Source organism: Carya illinoinensis, chromosome 10, assembly GCF_018687715.1.
Source record: "Carya illinoinensis cultivar Pawnee chromosome 10, C.illinoinensisPawnee_v1, whole genome shotgun sequence".
NCBI lineage: Eukaryota > Viridiplantae > Streptophyta > Magnoliopsida > Fagales > Juglandaceae > Carya > Carya illinoinensis.
This window is the reverse complement of record NC_056761.1, coordinates 27,901,845-27,921,160: the sequence shown is the minus strand read 5'-3', so window position 1 is coordinate 27,921,160 and position 19,316 is coordinate 27,901,845. Positions and strand designations below refer to the sequence as shown.

Genomic DNA, 19,316 nt, shown 5'->3' with positions numbered 1-19,316 from the left:
ACTCTTGCAAACGACCAGAGTCTCATGACCATCTCCATACAGTACATCATCAGTCTCATCATCGTCATACACAGGCTCGCCAATCTCCTCAGTCTCGTCTACCACATTTTCCTCAATCAACAAATTTTTGCCCTTTTGATTAGCAGGCTTCCTGCAATTAGTCGCTCTATGCCCCTGTTCACCACAACGAAAACATTTGATAGTAGGGTTAGAATTACCTTGCAGTGGCTGCTGGGCAGGACGGGAATCCTGAGGGTGAGCTGGCCGACTGTTTTGATCGCTCCTGATTACTGGTCTCCTGTTTTGCTATTTTTCAACAGCAAGTGCATGCTAGTAGGCCTCCAAAACATTCCACAGTGAGTGAAGGTTGAGGACATCTTGCAAGGGCTGGTGCAAACCTCCCAAATACCACGACACCATCTGCTCCTCCACCTCAGATAAATCGTTCTGGGCAACCAATTGGTAAAACCCCTCCGTGTAATCATCGACTGATCTCGCGCCTTGCCTCAACGCATGAAGTCGTTGAAATAAGGTTTGTGTGTATCCAAATTTTTCCAAAAATAGAAAAATTCCAAAAATCACTCTAAATTGAAATTTAAAATAAAATAAGCAATTTGCAAAAAAATCTGGCTCAAATCGGGTTTAAAATGACTTCCTACCTGACAAATGAAATATTACCATAAATAGTAAAAAATAACTAAAACTAGTGATTCAGAGGGGAAAACAATAGATTTTGAGGTTGAAAAAAGGGCACATGGAGCTAAAGCTCATGTGTACAGCGTGCGCGCCGAAAAGAGCTTTCTGAATTGGGGTCTTATACGCGATTCCGATACCCGTAGCCAAAGTTATGGCCAAAAGACTAAAATGCACTCAAAACGGCCCCAATTAGGAACATATCACAATCAATTCCTGTCTTTGCACTGATCTGCCAACTCATGGTATCTCAGTGCCATCAAGGTGCAATCTGACAGCTCAGAATCATCTGTCTCGGATCCCCCTACATCAGTCAGCCCGGGTTCTCTTTTTAAAGGAATGAAGAATTAAACCTCATTTGCTTTAAGCTCATGAGCATGACATTTTTTAGGAAGGAGGGCCATGGTTGTAGTACTTGCTTAAACTAGGGTTTTGTTTCATGAAAGTTTCAGACTTGAGAAAGGGAAGTCCAAATATTGGAAGATGATTTCTTGTCTTGGGAATAAGTTTCATGATCAAAGAACAAAACACTCACTCACACACATGGATTTGGGTTTTTAGATGACCGATCTTAATGAATGTTAAACTATGTTTTCAGCTTGCTCACTTGTCAATTTTTTTTATTTTTGTAAGTAAATTTCTAACTTATACTTGGATATCCTATGTATATGTTATGTGAACTCTTATGGAAATGAGATGCGATGCTACATCTAGGGTTTAGACTTGCATGTTCTTAAAATGTTCATGGATACTTATTGCATAACCAAATCTTTTAGAAGTTCAAGCTCATTAAATACTTGCTTTTCCATGGGTATATTCACTTGCATGATTTCGGCTATATGTATGTTCATTGATAATATTCCACCAAATATATTAGAAGATTCTAAGTTCATGAAAAGTTAGTGTAATGTGTATTTCAATGTTGTTATATTTTGGCCATGACCATGGATGATATGTTATTATTGTGTGTTTGAAGATCAAATGGCATAAAAAAAATATTCATCCATGCTAGGGTTTGCATGTTTCAGCCTTGCATAATACATATGAAGTTATGAATACTTTGATATTTGTTTGTTGTTCGAATGCCTTAGAATTTTTGAATAAAAACATAGTCGCATGTTCTAATATTTTCAAGCTATAATGTGGAATATATATGGTTGCGCATGATTTCATGATGTATGGCTATGTTGAGTCTCGACATGCATTCGTATGTATCTCATGAAAGTACAAGATTTTATAGTCCATGTCACATGCGTTGAGTTTGTGAAATTATTTATAAAAAGAAAATAGTCATTTAAAGTTTTGTCACGACCCTAAGTACTAGAATAGGAGAATATTCTAGTGGAACTCCTCTGTCCACTTAGAAGTGATTAAAATGGAGTGGTAATCCCTGGATCGACAAAGTATAGTCACTGACATTGAATGGTTTCTAAAAGAATAAGAACAAAGCATAGTCACCTTAGTCAAAATGGGCCAACGGTTGATACGGTAAGTAGTGGAGAACACACAGTGCATAGAGAAGCCATGAGGTATCCTCCAATTATATGTTAAAGTCAAGCTCATATGTATGCTTTAATGTTCAATAACGAAATGATAAAAGGATGTTTTATGAAAAAGTTATCAAAGTTCTAATACATGTTGTGTTTTCAAAAGTCAAATGCATAAGTAAAAGTTCATATCCATGCATTCATTTGTGGTTTGCTTTGGTATGATTATGATATCTATTTCATGTTATTCGTTTACTTATTAAGGTTTCTTGAAATCTCATTGTAATAGTTTCTACTACCATTCCTTCACCTAGAATGGTAGAAGTTGTGATAGGAACCCAAGAGAAAAATTATGGAGAAGTGCAAGAGACCAGCTCTCCAGATACCTAAAGAGACTCCGAAGAGACAGGAAGGCTCTCTAGAGCCATCCATTTTGGAGAGGTTGGAGGCTGCCGACCAGTTCATTACTAAAGTACTATAGCTCTTCGAGAAGATAAGAAGGATTCTGAACTAGAACAAGGCCAAGTCGAAGATGTTTTGATAAGGGACTACTAAGATCATGAAAGATGGAATGTTTTGATGACAATGAAATGATTAGTCCGTGTTTTTTGGAGTCTTTGAAATAGTTATGCTTTTTAAAAAAAATTTATGAAATCTACTATTGTGGGATTTTGTGCCTTGGAACTTTGTTATCTATTTTATTCTATTTGACTTAAATAGAATTTTTGCTGTGATATACTACATATTACTAGATTAATAAATACATTGTATTTTAACTATTATATACAATGGATATGTAGCCTTATGTTATATATCTCAACACTTAAATCACTGTTTAACCCCAAACGAGAGTTAAGACATCACATTCTAATAATATTTTATTAAATTTTAATGTCATATTATTTCATTTGTACGACGGAGGCCGGGTAAAAGGCGGCTAAAATGTTGTTTTTTTTAATAAAAAAATATAAGATGACTAAAATATTGATTGACCTGTACTAGAAACAGTGCAACTACATTTGCTGTCGTAGCTGGGAGTTGATTCAGTCCTGATGTACCAAAGTCAAAACAAAGGAAGAGACGCGCGAGGCAGCGCAACAATCGGATTTCAGGTTTCTCTCAACCCTTTTCAAATTTCTCTCCCTTCAATTCTAAATGATCGCAATTACTTTCTTGTATCTACTTTATCTGTCCCTTCATCCCCGCCGACTCGTTATATTGTTTTCCTAACGTATTCTGAGTAACCAAACATGGCGTAGTTAAGAGGAGTTGCGTAATTTTACTTGATCGTTGTTTTCGATAAGTTTTACTTGATCGTTAGATTTAATTTGTTGTTCTAATCGCGCTTTGACTTTGATACCCTTTTCTGCACTTTTCTTCTAAATGCAGAGGTTGTTTTGAATTTGATTTCCGATTGGGAATTGGAACCGGATGTAAGATTTTTGGAATGCGTTTCCATGTTTGATGAGGCCAGATGGTTATCAGATCTAAGATGAAATGGGTTATTCTTTCCCTCCTCATCTTATCATTGTTATCTCTGCTGGCCCAGCTTTCTGTCACAAGGCTTTCGACTGCTGGTTTAGTGCAGTACAGTGCAGAGGCTGGGATGCGTACCGACTTTGCTAATGTGTCACGATCACAGGTATGCTTTTATGATTTACTTTATGTTAGTGTCTTACCGGTCCTCATTTATGTGTATGTTCGTTTTTTGGATATTAATAAAGGTATTGATGTGTTGTTGTAATTGTGATTGTTTTGGTTGCAACGTTACAGTTCAGCCGGAATAAGAAGATATGGGGCGTTGAGAAGACGTTAGAGTCTTTACAGCCTTATGCAAATCCCAGAAGCAGATATATGGGTAATAATTATGCTCAAGCACCCTATTATAAGTAATGTTTCTCTATTTTCAAACCCCTGTATAGAGCACACAATCAACATCACTTAAATGGTAACATTTGATTTGTTATATTCAAATTTTAAGATTTCTCTTTCCCCGGAAACCCTGTGCCAATAAAAAAATAAAAATAAAAATAAAAAAGGTTTCTCTTCCAAATCAAATTATGTCTTGTAAGCATTTTACTAGGTGTGTTATTCACATTGGCTTATAAAAAAAATTTTCTTTTCTCTTTTTAATATTTGATTATTCATAATATACCATTAACAAGGTATGGCAGATTTGCTCTATTCCAAAAATATCATTGAAGTGTTCCACTTTATGTGATCTGTAAATGGCTGCCTTAAGTTTCATTAAGATGCATAATGTAACTACAATCTATTTTAAGTTGCCAAGATCTAATGAGTCACTCTTGTTTTTAATGGTCGTAGTAGGATCATGGTCTTGGGGTTATAGTTGCTACTCAAACTATCCTATCTCATGGGTGCAAACAATCCTTTGGGGCCACACTTCCTGGTGAAAAGTCAGCGATTTAACCAGTTCCATGTAGGGAAACTTCTGAGGGTGCGGTGCACGGTATCGGAGTTTATTTTGTAGGGGTGGGTTCGAAGGGCCTGCCTTGGGGAGGTTCCCTGACATAAAAAGAAAAAATAAATGGTCTCAGTGGTATCATGGAGTTGGTGTTATAGTTGCTACTCAAACTATCTTATCTCGTGTATGAAGTGGCACTCCAAACTTGTCTTCCAAATGGCCTGCATATTTCTTGTTTCATAAATGATGTACTCCTGCTATGAGGTCTTTGGATCTTGAAGTTCTTTAGCCCATTCAAATCAGAGTAGAGCGTTTAAGTTTGATGGTTAAATAAGCTTTGATTGCCTCATATTGGGACTTTGGACTGTTGTTTAATTTGCAATCCATCTCAAATAAAAGTAGCATACAATGTCAAAGTAGGTTGACTTTTGGTGAAAAGAATAAAGAAAAACAAAACCGAGTATTCTAAAGGCCATGAATGGTCTGAAAGATGTTTGGATTTAATTTTTTTAACTAGTTCTGTGTAAGGAAACTTTTGAGAGTGCGGTGCACAGGACCGGGATTTACTACGCAAGGGTAGGTCTAAAGGACCCTGCCTTGGAGAGGTCCCCCCGAAATAAGAAAAAAAAAGAACTATGAACTTATGGTATCGAAAGCCCCAAATTAGTATAAGAATGGAAGTAAGATTTTGAATTTTCCTTTAAAAAAAATCTTTCTTTCCTACAGAGTCTTTGATAGGACTTGAAATGGATGTTAGTTGTAGAATTCCCACATCAAATGGATTTTAAAAGAACTTAAATGCTTAAATATTTTTAGTAGCCATTGTTAATAGATATCACTATTGAAGGAATGAAGAATTTTAGATTATTTCTTTCCCAAAATGAAAAATATTAGTTTTGATACCATGACTGTGGGTTTTTGACTGCCTAGTGTTAAGAATAACATCATTTTTAGAAATCTAAGGGACCTGTGTGTTACTAACCTCAACTTTAAAATTTTCTTCTAAAGGAAGCACCAGGTACAAAAGATCCCATAAAAAAAAAAAAACAAAGTCTTTCTTGATTCAGTTTTAATTGCTAGTGAGTGTTTGGAGAGTAGAATGAAGTTGGGCGAGTCTAGAATTTTAATTCAATTAGACATGGAAAAGGCTTATGACCATGTTCGCTTGGAGTTTCTGTCGTATTTGCTTAAGAGATATTGTTTTGGAGAGAAATGGTGTTTGTGGATCAAGCATTGCATTTCGATGTCAAGATTTTCTATTTTGGTGAATGGTTCTATGGTTTGGTTCTTCAACAGTTTGCGTACCGACAAGGTGATCCTCTATCTCATTTTCTTTATGTTCTCGTCATGGATGCTTTGAGTAGAATGATTGAAGCGGCAGTGGAAGGTAGTTTTTTGTTTGGTTTTGTGGTGGGAGGTGAGCCTCTGAATTGCTTAAAAGTCTCTGATCTTTTATTTGCTGATGATACTTTGATTTTCGGTGATCCTAATGAAGAACATCTTCTTGCTTTAAGAGCACTCTTGTTATGTTTTGAAGCTGTTTCAAGACTTAGAATCAACTTATCCAAATTTGAAATTGTTCCTATGGGTTCCATTTCGAATATTTCAGATCTGGCCAATATCATGGGGTGTAAGATATCATCGCTACCTACGAGATATCTAGGTCTTCCCTTGGGGGCTTCGCATAAACTAGTTACAATTTGGGATGGGGTGATTGAGAAAATCGAAAGGCGATTAACTGGATGGAAGATGCTATATTTGTCTAGAGGGGGAAGAATAACCTTGTTAAAGAGCACATTTTCTAATCTTCCTACTTATTTTCTCTCTCTTTTTCGTTTGCCGGCAGGGGTAGCAAGAAGGATTGAGAGGATTTTTCAGAATTTCCTGTGTGGAGGTAAAGGAGAGGTAAAAAAGTTTCATTTGGTCAATTGGAACAAGGTTTGTCAACCGATTTCTTGTGGCGGTTTAATTGGGACATTGGATCTGGAATCTATTTGGACATAGAAAAGACTTTTGACCATGTCAATTAGGACTTTCTTCTTTATTTACTTGGGAGATTTGGTTTTGGAGAAAAGTGGTATTCGTGGATATATCATTGTATTTCGATGGCTAGATTTTCTTTATTGGTGAATGGCACTCTGGTGGGTTTTTTAATAGCTCCCATGGACTAAGGCAAGGAGATCCTTTTGAGTCTTATGATTGAGGCAGCTGTGAAGAGGAATTTGTTTTGTCGAGATTTATGGTGGGAGATGACTCAAGGGGCAGTATTACAGTTTCACATTTACTTTTTGCAGACGATACTTTAATCCGTAGTGATGCAAACCATGATCATCCCCGTACATTGAGAGCCTTACTGCTCTCTTTTGAAGCTGTTTCAGGACTTGGAATTAACCTTTCTAAGTCTGAAATTGTTCCAGTGGGTACGGTCAGCAATATTTTTTATTTGGCTAATATCTTGGGATGTAAGGTTGCTTCGTTATCTTTGAAATATCTTGCATTACCTTTTGGTGCTCCTCATAAATCACTTTCTATATGGGATGGGGTTATCGAGAAAATTGAGAGGTGGCTAGCTGGTTGGAAAAAACTCTATTGATCAAAAGGGGATAGAGTTACATTAATTAAGAGTACTTTTTTTAATCTACCGACATACTTCCTTCCACTTTTTCCTTTACCCACGGGGATTGCAAAGAAAAACAAAATAGAGGATTTTTCGAAATTTCTTGTGGGATGGTTATGGGGCAGGAAAGAAAATTTAATTTGGTGAGTTGGAACAAGGTATGTCAACCGGTTTCATGTGGAGGTTTGGGTGTCAGAAATTTAAAACTTTTTAATAAAGCTTTTCTAGGGAAATGGCTTTGGAGGTATCGCTTTGAGAGTAATGCATCATGGAGACATATTGTGGATATTAAATATGGGAGGATGTGGGGGAGTTGGTGCACAAATGAAGTTAAGGGGGTGTATGGGGTGGGTTTGTGGAAGTCTATTTGGTCAGTATGGGGGAATTTCATTTAAAAATTAAAATTTAAAGTGGGGGATGGGGTAAATATTTATTTTTGGCATGATACTTGGTGTGGGGATTCAGCTCTCAAGCACATTTATCCTAATTTATTTAGGATTTCTAGATATAAAAGGGCTGTAGTGGCTGAGTCTTATAAGATTTATAAGAACATGCTTCAGTGGAATGTGGATTTCAACAGAAATGTGCAGGACTGGGAAGTGGGTGAGGTATCTGACTTTTTGGGAAGATTATATGATATGAAAATTGATCAGAATAGAGAGGACAGCTTGTTGTGGTTGCATTCAAATAATTGTACATTTACTGTAAAATCTTTTTATAAGGCATTAATGTGTCAGGGAGGTGAAGACTATCCCTGGAAATGTATTTGGAGGGCAAAGGTGCCTAGCAAGGTTGCATTTTTCTGATGGCTGGTGTCTCTCAGGAAAATATTAACCACAAATAATTTGAGGAAGAGAGGTTTATTTGTGGTTGATTGGTGTTTTATGTGTAAGAAGGATGGTGAATCTGTTAACCATCTTTTTCTTCACTGCGAGGTGGCAACAATATTGTGGAATGAGATTTTAGCAAGGATAGGCATTGCTTTGGTGATGCCTATGCATGTAGTGGATTTTCTGGCTAACTGACAAGGTTCAGTGGGATGTAGAGGCAGTTCAGCAGTGTGGAGGATGATTCCTTTATGTTTGTTTTGGTGTTTTGAAGTTTTTGGGTGAAGAATCTTGTAAGGGAAGGGAACATCTATAATGTTTTATTTTAGTTTTGTTTTGCTTTAGCATGTATTTAGGTGTACTCACTTGTATACATCCTGTATAATTGGGCTATGCCTATTTATTTGGAATAAAACTTCTTATTACTTATCAAAAAAAAAAAAAAAATCTTGTGGCAGTTTGGGCCATGCTCATGGGTCCTAGGGTTTTTCTTGGGCATTGTGTGGACTTAACAATGGGTAGGGCCACTTTAAATGATCCAAATAATATTTTGGGTTTGCCCATATTTTCATGAGTCAAGTATCAAATAAATTCCAATGGGTCTGGTCCAAACTAACTCTAACTTGTCCAAAAAAATTTCTTGGTCTTTTAAAATAAATTCTTGGGCCCAACACCAATTAAATAGGGCCCACTTGGTCCATAAATATTAAGTGAGCTTTAATCCAATTATTGGGCCCAATAAAAGCATTAATCCATCATAATAAAATTTGGCCTGTGGCCTATTCAAAGTTATCCAAAAAATCTCAATTGAACTTCCCAAAAATATTGCCTATTAATACCATCCAAAATCATCCACTAAACCTTAATGAGCCTCGTAAACAAACTTTTGGGCCTATTAAAATCATAGCCATCCAAAATAAATTGTCTTGTGAGCTTATCCAAAATAGCCCATTAAACCTAATTTAGTCCTAGTAAATTTATCTATATTCTGACCTTAGAAATATTGAACCAGGTCATCACAGAATCTTATAAAAAAATTTAGATAATAGCATGACATAATGAAAGAACAAAACTATCCTATATGTGAGATATTTATGATTGTACTTGGTATTATCATCTACATTTTGTTCACCTGCTCACCAACATCCTCATGACCTGGGAATAATAAAATAATGAATAGGTACATAGCATATGTAACAATAAATAAACAAAGATATTAATCATGCAAGTACCAGTCCGCCTTTTACTTGCTTTATGTCCAATCCACTCTTATGTGTGAGGCTCTGCACTGCTTTCACAGCCTGTGGCCACAAGGGCAGTCGCTAGATTGCTAGCGAATAATCTCATCTATGGCGGACCACACACCTACTCATGCTTCCGTGGGGCTTGCACAGCCACCTCTCTTTGCATTGGTACCTTGCATCTCTTATGGCCATCATATTAATGTTTTGGGTCATTTGTTCATTAATCATGGTTTTTATCTTTTTTTAAAGCTTTTCATGACGAGTATTAACATGTGAACATGTGAAGTGACATGAGTCTCCTAACATTCATATCAGACACTTGCATGGTTTTTTGGGGCATAATAAATATTACATGCATCATACCATAGCATTCACAATTCATTTCATCATATCATGCCGTTCACAAATCACTCGAGTTTGGTCCATTCAAGTGTGCCATCATTTTTATCGAGTGGTGTCCCTATTTTAGACATGACTTCACTTGTGATCATCAACACGCACACATGGGGTATAGTTGTGTGGACTTTACCCAAGACTTTAAATGAAATTGTTTTTGAGTGAACAATGTTTTGATTGTGTTTTTATGGTTTTAAAACATTAAAGGATATTTGAAAACTCTTTTTACTATATGACGTACTCGATTCACTTGTGCTTTTATGTTTTTGCCATTCTAGATGGCATTGGAGATATTTCTACAGGTCATGGACTTTAGGGTTGGAGTCTTTACATAAAGGATGCTTTTCAACAAGGAGTCTTTACTATTCTAGATGAGTTTTTTTTTATCGGTTGAATAAACATGTTACCCCGTTTAAGTTTATTAATGAAGTGCATAGGTTTATGGTTGATAGAATATTTGAATTTTGTGCTATTGTATGATCAATATAGCATTGTACTCCTAGTTGACTATATTTCCTTATAAAAAAAAAATAATATATATATATATAGCATCGTACTCCTAGTGGGAAAAGGGTGTTAAAGTTCAGTTGACCGTGTGAAGTGCAAACAGATTTTGTGAGGGGTCGGAGAAACTTTGGTTAGTGTATGAGCTTTATTTCTTGAACCAAAAAATCTTGAAATTTGCTTCTTTTTTTTTTTTTGGGTTCAGGAAACAGTGCGACTAACAATGAGGTGTTCTTTGATAGAGATATCTTCCAGGAAGACTATAAGGAAATGAATAGGAGCTTTAAGATATATGTTTATCCTCACAAGCGAAATGATCCTTTTGCAAACGTACTGTTGCCGGTGGATTCTGTACCCAGTGGCAATTATGCAAGTGAAAGTTACTTTAAAAAGGTGCTTATGAAAAGCCATTTCATCACGAATGATTCAACCAAGGCAGATCTTTTCTTTCTGCCTTTCTCAATTGCAAGGCTGCGACATGACCCCAGAGTTGGTGTTGGAGGTATCCAAGATTTTATAAGAGACTACATCTTCAATATTAGTCAGAAGTACCCATATTGGAATCGGACAGGTGGAGCAGATCATTTTTATGTTGCCTGTCATTCCATAGGACGATCGGCAATGGATAAAGCAAATGAAGTGAAATTCAATTCCATTCAAGTTGTGTGTTCTTCAAGCTATTATCAATCTGGGTATATTGCTCATAAAGATGCGTGCCTTCCACAAATCTGGCCGAGACAAGGAGACCCTCCCAATCTTGCTTCATCTAAGAGGTATGTTCATTTATTTATTTATTTAGTTAAACTTCTGTTTCTCAATTTTTATTTTTTTTATAGTGGACATTATTTGAACTGGGAATATATTCTTATCCTCTATGTCATGGCTTAAGTAAGGTTGTGGATAGTTTGCAATCTCAGTAGCCTTGTTTTTGGTACCTTTTTTTGCTTGTGTTCACTTACTTTATAATTTTTTGTTTTTAGTTTAAAAGCCATTTGGATAGATGAGAGTTTTTACATCATTAGAGTTTCCTTCGAGAGGGAGAGGGAGAGAGATAGTTACATTTATCTGCTTAGGAATATCATTCTCATCTGTAAAGGTTGTCAGTTGCATTTTACTAGATCGCTGTCCCCTGTCAAGGGCTGTTGTAATTTTTGTAAACTTGTAATACCTCCAATTTTTAGTTATGTGAGATAAAAGGGTGGTGGAGAAAGTTGAGGATTACCTTGGGGATTATTTAGTGGCATGTTCTTTTAAGAATGTAGAAGACGGCTTTATGTGGGCCTTTGCTGGAATTTGCGGGCCAAATTAGACAATGAAAGATGCTTTTTGTGGGAAGAGATTGCAGGCTATCTTTAATGGGATACCTGATTTCCAAGTGGTAGATCGGGAGAGACTTGTATTTGCCCAACTATGGTGGAGTTTCTGAATTTTATATCCAAGTTGGACCTCATAGATATTCCTTTTGTGGGTGGAACATTCACACTGTCCAATAATCATGTTGGGTCTTGATTGGACAAATTTGTAGGATACATTTGGGTAGTGAGGTGATCTTAGAAGATCTATGAATAGTAGTGAAAAAGTAATAATAAAATATTAAATAGTAGTGAATAATAGTGAAAAGTAGGTGAAAAGTAATGATAAAATATTGAATATTAGTAAAGTAATCTCATATCACTCCACTACCCAAAAACAACATTAGTCTCTCCTACTTGGGAAATGCATTATCCGGAACTAGGCCAAAAGAGACTCAGATATGTTCAGACCACTTTCTTATTTTCTTGGATTGTGGAGGTGTAACAACCCCTTCCCGTAGGTTGGGAGTGTTACGTACTTTCTTAATTGTGCCCCGTAAAGGGACCCAACTCGATAAAAAAGTGTCTAATCCATTGAAAGATAAACTGGAAAATATACATAAAAATTGCCTTGAATAATAATTAAATCAAAATTGTATCATAGCAAGAAAATTTAAAATTGTTCTTTTTTTAAGCACTTGCTAAGTTTAAAAATCCCTTCAAACATGATCCATGCCTGGCTGTAAGCTCATCAACACCATCTTCTTTACCTGGATAATTTAAAAACATAAAAATAAACAAATAAAGAAACAACCAAAATGAGTCGAATACCTGATAAATAGTACATCATACAATAAACATAATAAACACAAGGTTTCCTTGAGAAACGTGCATACTTAATACTCATACTAACTTAAACATGTAACATGTAATATGCATAACTCATTAAACTTGTCTTTCCCTTTCTTTAATCATCTTTATGGCCAACCCACATTAACCCCTTGTACAAAGTTGTGTACTGATTCCACTACTTGTAGCCATAAGGGGAACCTTTAAACTTATCATAACATAGCTAGGGTGGACCATGCTTAGGCCTGTAGCTTGTACATCCACCCATAACTACATTGGTACCATGCATCCCTTATGGCCATTCTTAAAACTTTTTATCTTTTATCTTTCTTATCATGATGGATGTAAAACACATAGTAACATAACTTTTAATAATATCATCAGAGAAAACATATCATGATGCATGTAAAACATATTATAACATGACATTCAAAAATCACTTTCATCATAACTTACTACGTAAGAAGGAGCTTTCAATAAAGGGTCATACATAATACTTAAAAAAAAAAAACATTGTTTACCATACATCTAAGGGTATGACGATGCTACTTACCTTTTTAGTTCTAGCAATAACAAGCGTGTCAATAATCACCTACTGTCAGTTGCTGAAAATGGATTGGAATTGATAGGGTGAGGCTGGTTTTTCAATATCCTGAAATTGCAGCAACTTTCCCAGGGTTTTCTTTGAAAAATAAGCAAGAACCTTAAGAAAGGCTGGCATCTTCCTTGGTATTTGCTGTAGTTATCTAGGGTTAGGGATTGGTTTTCTTGAAGTACATCAAGCGGGATTGCTATAAAAACTTTCTAGACTCACAGCAGCCTTTGTTTTTCTGGTTTTCAGGCCATACAGTGCATTTAATGAGACCTAGAAAACCTAATAATAGGGCTATGCGAATTTAACTCAGTTTTTTTTTTTTTTTTGAGTCCTAATGGCTAGGAGTTATAGGGAAAATATGTTTCTAATCATTGGATTTATTTAGGAGTCATAAATGGGGCTGATTTCTACTTCTCCAAATCTGGAACAGCTCAAATGCTATCTCAAAATAGTCCTAGCAGGCTGTAATAGAATTCTAAAACAACCTTTTTTTATAAGTTCTTTTTTTGATCAGCAAATAAAGTTTTATTGATCATAAGAATAGGCAAAAGCCCAAGTATACAGGTCATATACAAGAGCAATGCTTAGGAGTGATGTTCTAGTGATACAAGAAATTCATGAATGGTCATGCCATTAAAATCAATTACAATTGACCATTGGAACATTGGAACAAGGTGTTAAAAAACAGGGTTCTAAGTTCATTCAGTGACCGCCCACAATCTTCGAAGCTTCTCTCATTCCTCTCCCTCTAAAGACACCACCATAGACAGATTGGAACCATCTTCCAAATAACGGCAATATGAGAAATGCCTTGAAGACCTCTTCATGAAGCTAAGAGGTCAATCACCCTTCTTGGCATCACCCAAGCTACACCCACCCTAGCAAAAAAGTCATTCTACAAAGTCGTGGAGTAGATGATCAATGGATTCTCCACTCCTTTTACACATACAACACCAATTCAAGGTCTTGGGGTCTCATTCCGTTCAAGGTCCAAGGTTCAACACCTCATGGGTGCAAACAATCATTTAGGGCCACACCCCTTGGTGAAAAGCCAGTGATTTAACCAGTTCCGTGTAGGAAAACTTCCGAAGGTGTAGTGCACAGGACCGGGGTTTACTCTGCAGGGGTGGGTCCAAAAGGCCCTACCTTGGAGAGATTCCCCATCATAAAAAAAAAAAAATGATACAGCGTTTCCATAGGTTGTTGATAGTGAGAATCGTCCCCAAAGAAGCTGTCCATACAAAAAATTATGACTTTAAGGGGGCCTTTGTCTTCCAAATGCTCTTCCATGAAAATGGATTTGCACTACACTTAGAGATGGATTGGTTGAAGGAGCGTACTGTGAACTTCCCTTAGAGATAAGTTCTTCTAAAACAATCTTAGTGTGGATAGCCTTCATCTAGTTGGTTTCTTGGCACCTAATTTAGTTCTAACTTATCCAAAAATCATTGGTTTCCAATTCTCACAAATTTAACAGCCAACAAATCACATGCGCTTTGGCTAGAAGATACATTCATATGTCTAGTGGGCTAGGCATCCTATTGGGCCGAACCTACTGCATTTTGAATATAGGTTCATAATTTCAATCCAATCCTATCTCCTCAATACTTGATCCTCAAATAATAGGTATGGATTAATAGGTCCAATACAAAATTTTTCTAGCCTTGACAAAATTGAGCCTGTGGTCCAAACTTATTAAATCTTTATCAAAGCCTATAAATTTTGGGTCTGGATGTTACAGGGGGGCATTTAAGGGGTTGAAGATATCTTAAATTTGAAAATATGTTGCTGAAAGCAGAAGGCTTTGTGGATAGAGTTCGACAGTGGTGGTCCTCCTATCACGTCCATGGCACCCCAAGTTTTATCCTTGCAAATGAATTGAAGGCTTTAAATAGAAACTTGAAGATATGGAAGGAACAAGTATTTGGTAACATGGATAGCCAAAAGAAGTCCTTAATGAAGGAACTAGAAGGCTTAGATAGTGTGGCGCAGTGTAGAGCTCTCTCTGATGCCAAGAAATTCATGGAAATGCCAAGTTGTGTTGGAACTTGAAAGGATCACTTTGATGGAGGAGATATCATTGTAACAAAAATTCCGGTCACAATAGCTAAAGGAGGGGGACAAGTGCACAAATTACTTCCACCGTATGGCTAACGCACATTAAAGGAACAATGCTATCAAGGGTCTTAACATTGATGGTCTTATCGTTTTAAAATATTATGTGATTCGGGACCACGTGACCTGATTCTATGAACATATGCTTGTCAAAGATGTGGAGTGGAGGCCAAAGCTTGACGGGTAATCACCAAAAAGTGGTATGGTTGGAGAGACTGTTTGAAGAAAAAAAAGTTTAAGAAGTGGTGCCTCAGGCCCTAATGGCTTCACTAGGGTTTTTTTTCCAATCCAGTTGGGATGTGTTAGGGTGAGATATTATGAAAATGGCCCAAGACTTTCATGCATTTGGGAAGTTTGAGAAAGGACTTAGTGGCACTTTTATGGTGCTTGTTCCCAAGGATGTAGGGGCACTAGATATCAAGGATTACTGCCCTACCAGCCTTGTGACTGAGGTGTATGAGGTTATATCAAAGTCCTTGCTAACTATTTGAGTGAGATGTTGGAGAAGACTATTTCAAAACCTAACAATGTAGTTTTTAAAGGTAGACATTCTTGACTCAGTGCTCATTGCCAACAAATGCTTGGACATTCATTTGAGATCTGATGATCTAGGCATCATTTGCAAATTGGATATAGAAAAGGACGACGACCATGTAAATTGGGGTTTTTTGCTGCAATTATTTAGGAGGGGTGAATTTGGGGAACAATGGTGTTTGTTGGATAACACATTGTGTCTCCACTATTGGGTTCTCCGTTTTGGTGAACAACACTCCACTTAGCTTCTTTAATAGCTTCCATAGGTTGAGATATGGTGACCTACTATCTCCTTTTCATGGTCATGGAAGATTTAAGTAGAATGTCGTCTGCTAAGGTTGGGGGTGGATTTATGATGGGCTTTTCAACGAGGGATACTCGTTTGGACATTCTTAACATTTCACATTTATTATTTGCAGATGATATACTAATATTTTATGATGCAAGTCAAAATCAAATCCAGTCAATTAGGGCACTCTTTTGCTCCAAGGCACTTCAAAATTATTGGTCAATGGTACAGTTGTAGTCCCTTGGAATATTCAAAAGCAATAATCTCTTTCTCCCAAGCAATGTGGGATCACACTTAATATGGGGTATCAAAATATTCCCTCTTAAGTTCTTAATGTCCTTGTCAGGCCCTTCCATTATAGGTGGCACGACTCAAGTCCTACATTTCTACTTCGGATTGGCTCTAATGCCATTTTTAGCACCCCAAGATATGTGGGATCACACTTAATATGGGGTATCAAAATATTCCCTCTTAAGTTCTTAATGTCCTTGTCAGGCCCTTCCATTATAGGTGGCACGACTCAAGTCCTACATTTCTACTTCGGATTGGCTCTAATGCCATTTTTAGCACCCCAGGGAAGCATCTGGGGTCATACTTTAAAAGAACTAGTCAATGATACAATTGGAGCCCTTGGAATTATTATAAAGGGCAAAAACTTCTCCATCTCAAGCAATGTGGGATCTCATTCACCACCTATATTCCTCAATATGGGGTATCACAACTAGCTAGCTATAACTGAATGGTTTGACAAGGACGTTAAGGCTTAAGGGGGGTGATTATAATGCCAAGTATAGTAGGAAAAAAAAGGCTCCAATTATAACTTTGACTAGTCATTTTGGAGTATGGGCTCCGATAGAGAAAAGGCTTTTATAAAAAAAGAAAGGCTCTTGAGGTCTGGGATTAAAGTTCCACTAGTAATTGTGTCAACCATGGAGAATGGTTTTCCTTGTTTTTGCCTATTTAGGAAGAGTATGATAACTTTAGGTGGAAGAGCCTAGTTTGAAAGAGCAACAGTATAGACTGAGTGGTACTGCTAGAGGGGTAGAGAAGTGGGGTTCATCCTGAAGCGTTTGTGTGGATTTGTATGGCACGTGATGTGGCAAGCTGCTGGGTTCAGATTTATATTTGTTTGGCTTGGCATCATCTACTTGAAAACAGGTGCAAACTGGTGGATCTGAAGCTGGAGCAGAGGCTCCTTGCAGACGTGATCATTCTAGTTAATAGGAAAAAGTCTGACCCGGCCTGCCTTTTATTATATTTCTGTGCAATTAGTTTTTGATCGATCCTTACATACCTAGAGGAGTTAGAACCAGTTAAGAATTATCCCAGTTCAGTAGGTTAAACATATCTGGTAGTAGTATAGGATCAATCATCTACTTATTCATCAAGAATTTTTTTATTTATCAAGGAGAAAAGAAAGCATATTATGATTTTCAATCAAGGAGAAGACAGCATTCTATGATTTTCAGTGTTGTCTAAATCAACTGAAACTCATCTTTCTTCCATCACAAATGAAATTACAGGAAGAAGCTTGCATTCTTTGCCGGAGAAATTAACTCCCCAGTTCGACAAAACCTTATCCAAGTGTGGAGAAATGACACTGAGATCTTTGCCCACTTTGGCCGTCTCAAAACTCCTTACGCTGACGAGTTGCTTGGGAGCAAGTTCTGCCTCCATGTTAAAGGCTTTGAAGTAAATACAGCTCGCATTGCAGATTCACTATACTATGGTTGTGTTCCTGTGAGTATTGCCAATTACTATGATCTCCCATTTGGAGACATATTGAACTGGAAACACTTCTCGATCATTGTTGCAACCTTAGATATCCCATTGCTTAAAGAAATCCTGAAAGGGATTAGCTCCGAAGAATATTTGATGTTACGAAGTAATGTGTTGAAGGTGCGCAAACATTTCCAATGGCATTTTCCCGCTGTTGATTATGATGCATTTTACATGGTTATGTATGAGTTGTGGCTTCGACGGAGTTCTGTAAAAGTCTCTTAGGTTGTTTTGTTAATAGCAATCAATGACTACACAGGTTATTCTCTAGTGATCTGTTGTATCACAATTGCATTAGCCTTTTGTATAAATTCCCATTAATTTGTACTGTGTCAACATAGTTGCGCATGCCATATCAATAAATCCAGTAAATTTATTGATCAACCTCGACAAGAATCTTATTGTAATGTCTGTGGATCATTAGCATTTATGGAAAATGATTGTACATTATTAAGGAAGAATTTTGTTAATGTGATAGATAAAATGCTTCTCTCCATCCTCTTCTAATTTCCTACTTCTGTGCTTTTTTTGCATTTAAACTTCCACTGTCTCGGCATCCTTGGTTGTGTATCTAATGGTAGATTTGATTATGATTATGGCAATTTGGATCATCTGGTTTGTATAAAGCTCAACTGGGTTTAGGCCAAGAATGAATGAGTTATAACCCAACCTGAATTAGTATTTGCGTCAATCGGGTTAAAGCAGTCTTCTTGTTATTATTCTCTAGGAATTGAAGCAAATTTCTTAACGAATATACTTCATTTAAATCATTATTATTTGCATTTTCACGAAATATTTTCTCATTTGCTTTATCACTTAACACACATAACTACTTTGGCGACATCCACAAGATTAAGAATATATTATAAATTTGAAAGCCAATAAAATTCTTACAAAAAACAAATCTAAAAAGAAATGGAGCACATATTGAGATAGAGGATTTATGACAATTTAGGTTCAGTTTGGATAGTGAAATGAGATGATATGGTTTTAATTAAAAATTGAATAAAATATTATTAAAATATTATTTTTTAATATTATGATCTGAAAAGTTGAATTGTTTATTATATTGTGTAGAAATTTAAAATATTATATAAAAATTTAGAAAAATTGTAATGATAAGACGAGATGAAACATTTTCACTATTCAAATAAGAACAGTTTTGATTTTGGAGGATCTTTGGCCTAAGAGTATAAAAATCAAAAGAATATTTACAATTTAGAGGTTTTCACTTTTCAACAATGACAATTTTATTAAACTCGTTTGATTATTAGGATGTATGCATGAGGTATTATTATAATTTCATCAATATTTAGGGTAAAAGATCACGAAAGTGTTATTCATAAATTATTAAGATGTTTTGAAAAAGGTTTGTACTATGGGTATTGTAAGACTATCAAATAAAATTGTGTATTATGAAAATAGTGTATCAAATAAAAGGGACACTCGGATTAACCCACGAATTCTACGTATTGACCCGAAAATAAAACGATTATTAATCGGTGTCAACCGGGTTCATATCAAATTACTTGGATACCCCAACTCTATTATTTCGTGTCAAAGATTTCCCGCTGGCTATTGTAGGACATGCGTTTAATAGTTCTCATGCATTTTTTATGCAGTTTAACCCTATTTAGCTGATAATTTAGAAAATAAAGTATCATGTACCA

General features: G+C 36.2%; 1 protein-coding gene across 2 annotated transcripts; it reads left to right on the top strand.

Annotated features, from left to right (window-relative positions):
• The first annotated feature begins 3,140 nt into the window (after positions 1 to 3,140).
• LOC122279331 (probable glycosyltransferase At5g03795) lies at positions 3,141 to 18,142 on the top strand. Of its 2 annotated transcripts, none has more exons than XM_043089909.1 (5): positions 3,141 to 3,292; positions 3,570 to 3,822; positions 3,954 to 4,038; positions 10,399 to 10,966; positions 17,391 to 18,142. In XM_043089909.1, the coding sequence occupies exons 2-5, from the start codon at positions 3,655 to 3,657 to the stop codon at positions 17,869 to 17,871; spliced, it is 1,302 nt and encodes a 433-aa protein (XP_042945843.1). In that variant the 5' UTR covers positions 3,141 to 3,292; positions 3,570 to 3,654; the 3' UTR covers positions 17,872 to 18,142. The 2 variants fall into 2 exon arrangements, with proteins under 2 accessions (XP_042945843.1, XP_042945844.1); XM_043089910.1 differs by lacking the exon at positions 3,141 to 3,292 and adding an exon at positions 3,299 to 3,448.
• The last annotated feature ends 1,174 nt before the right edge of the window (positions 18,143 to 19,316 follow it).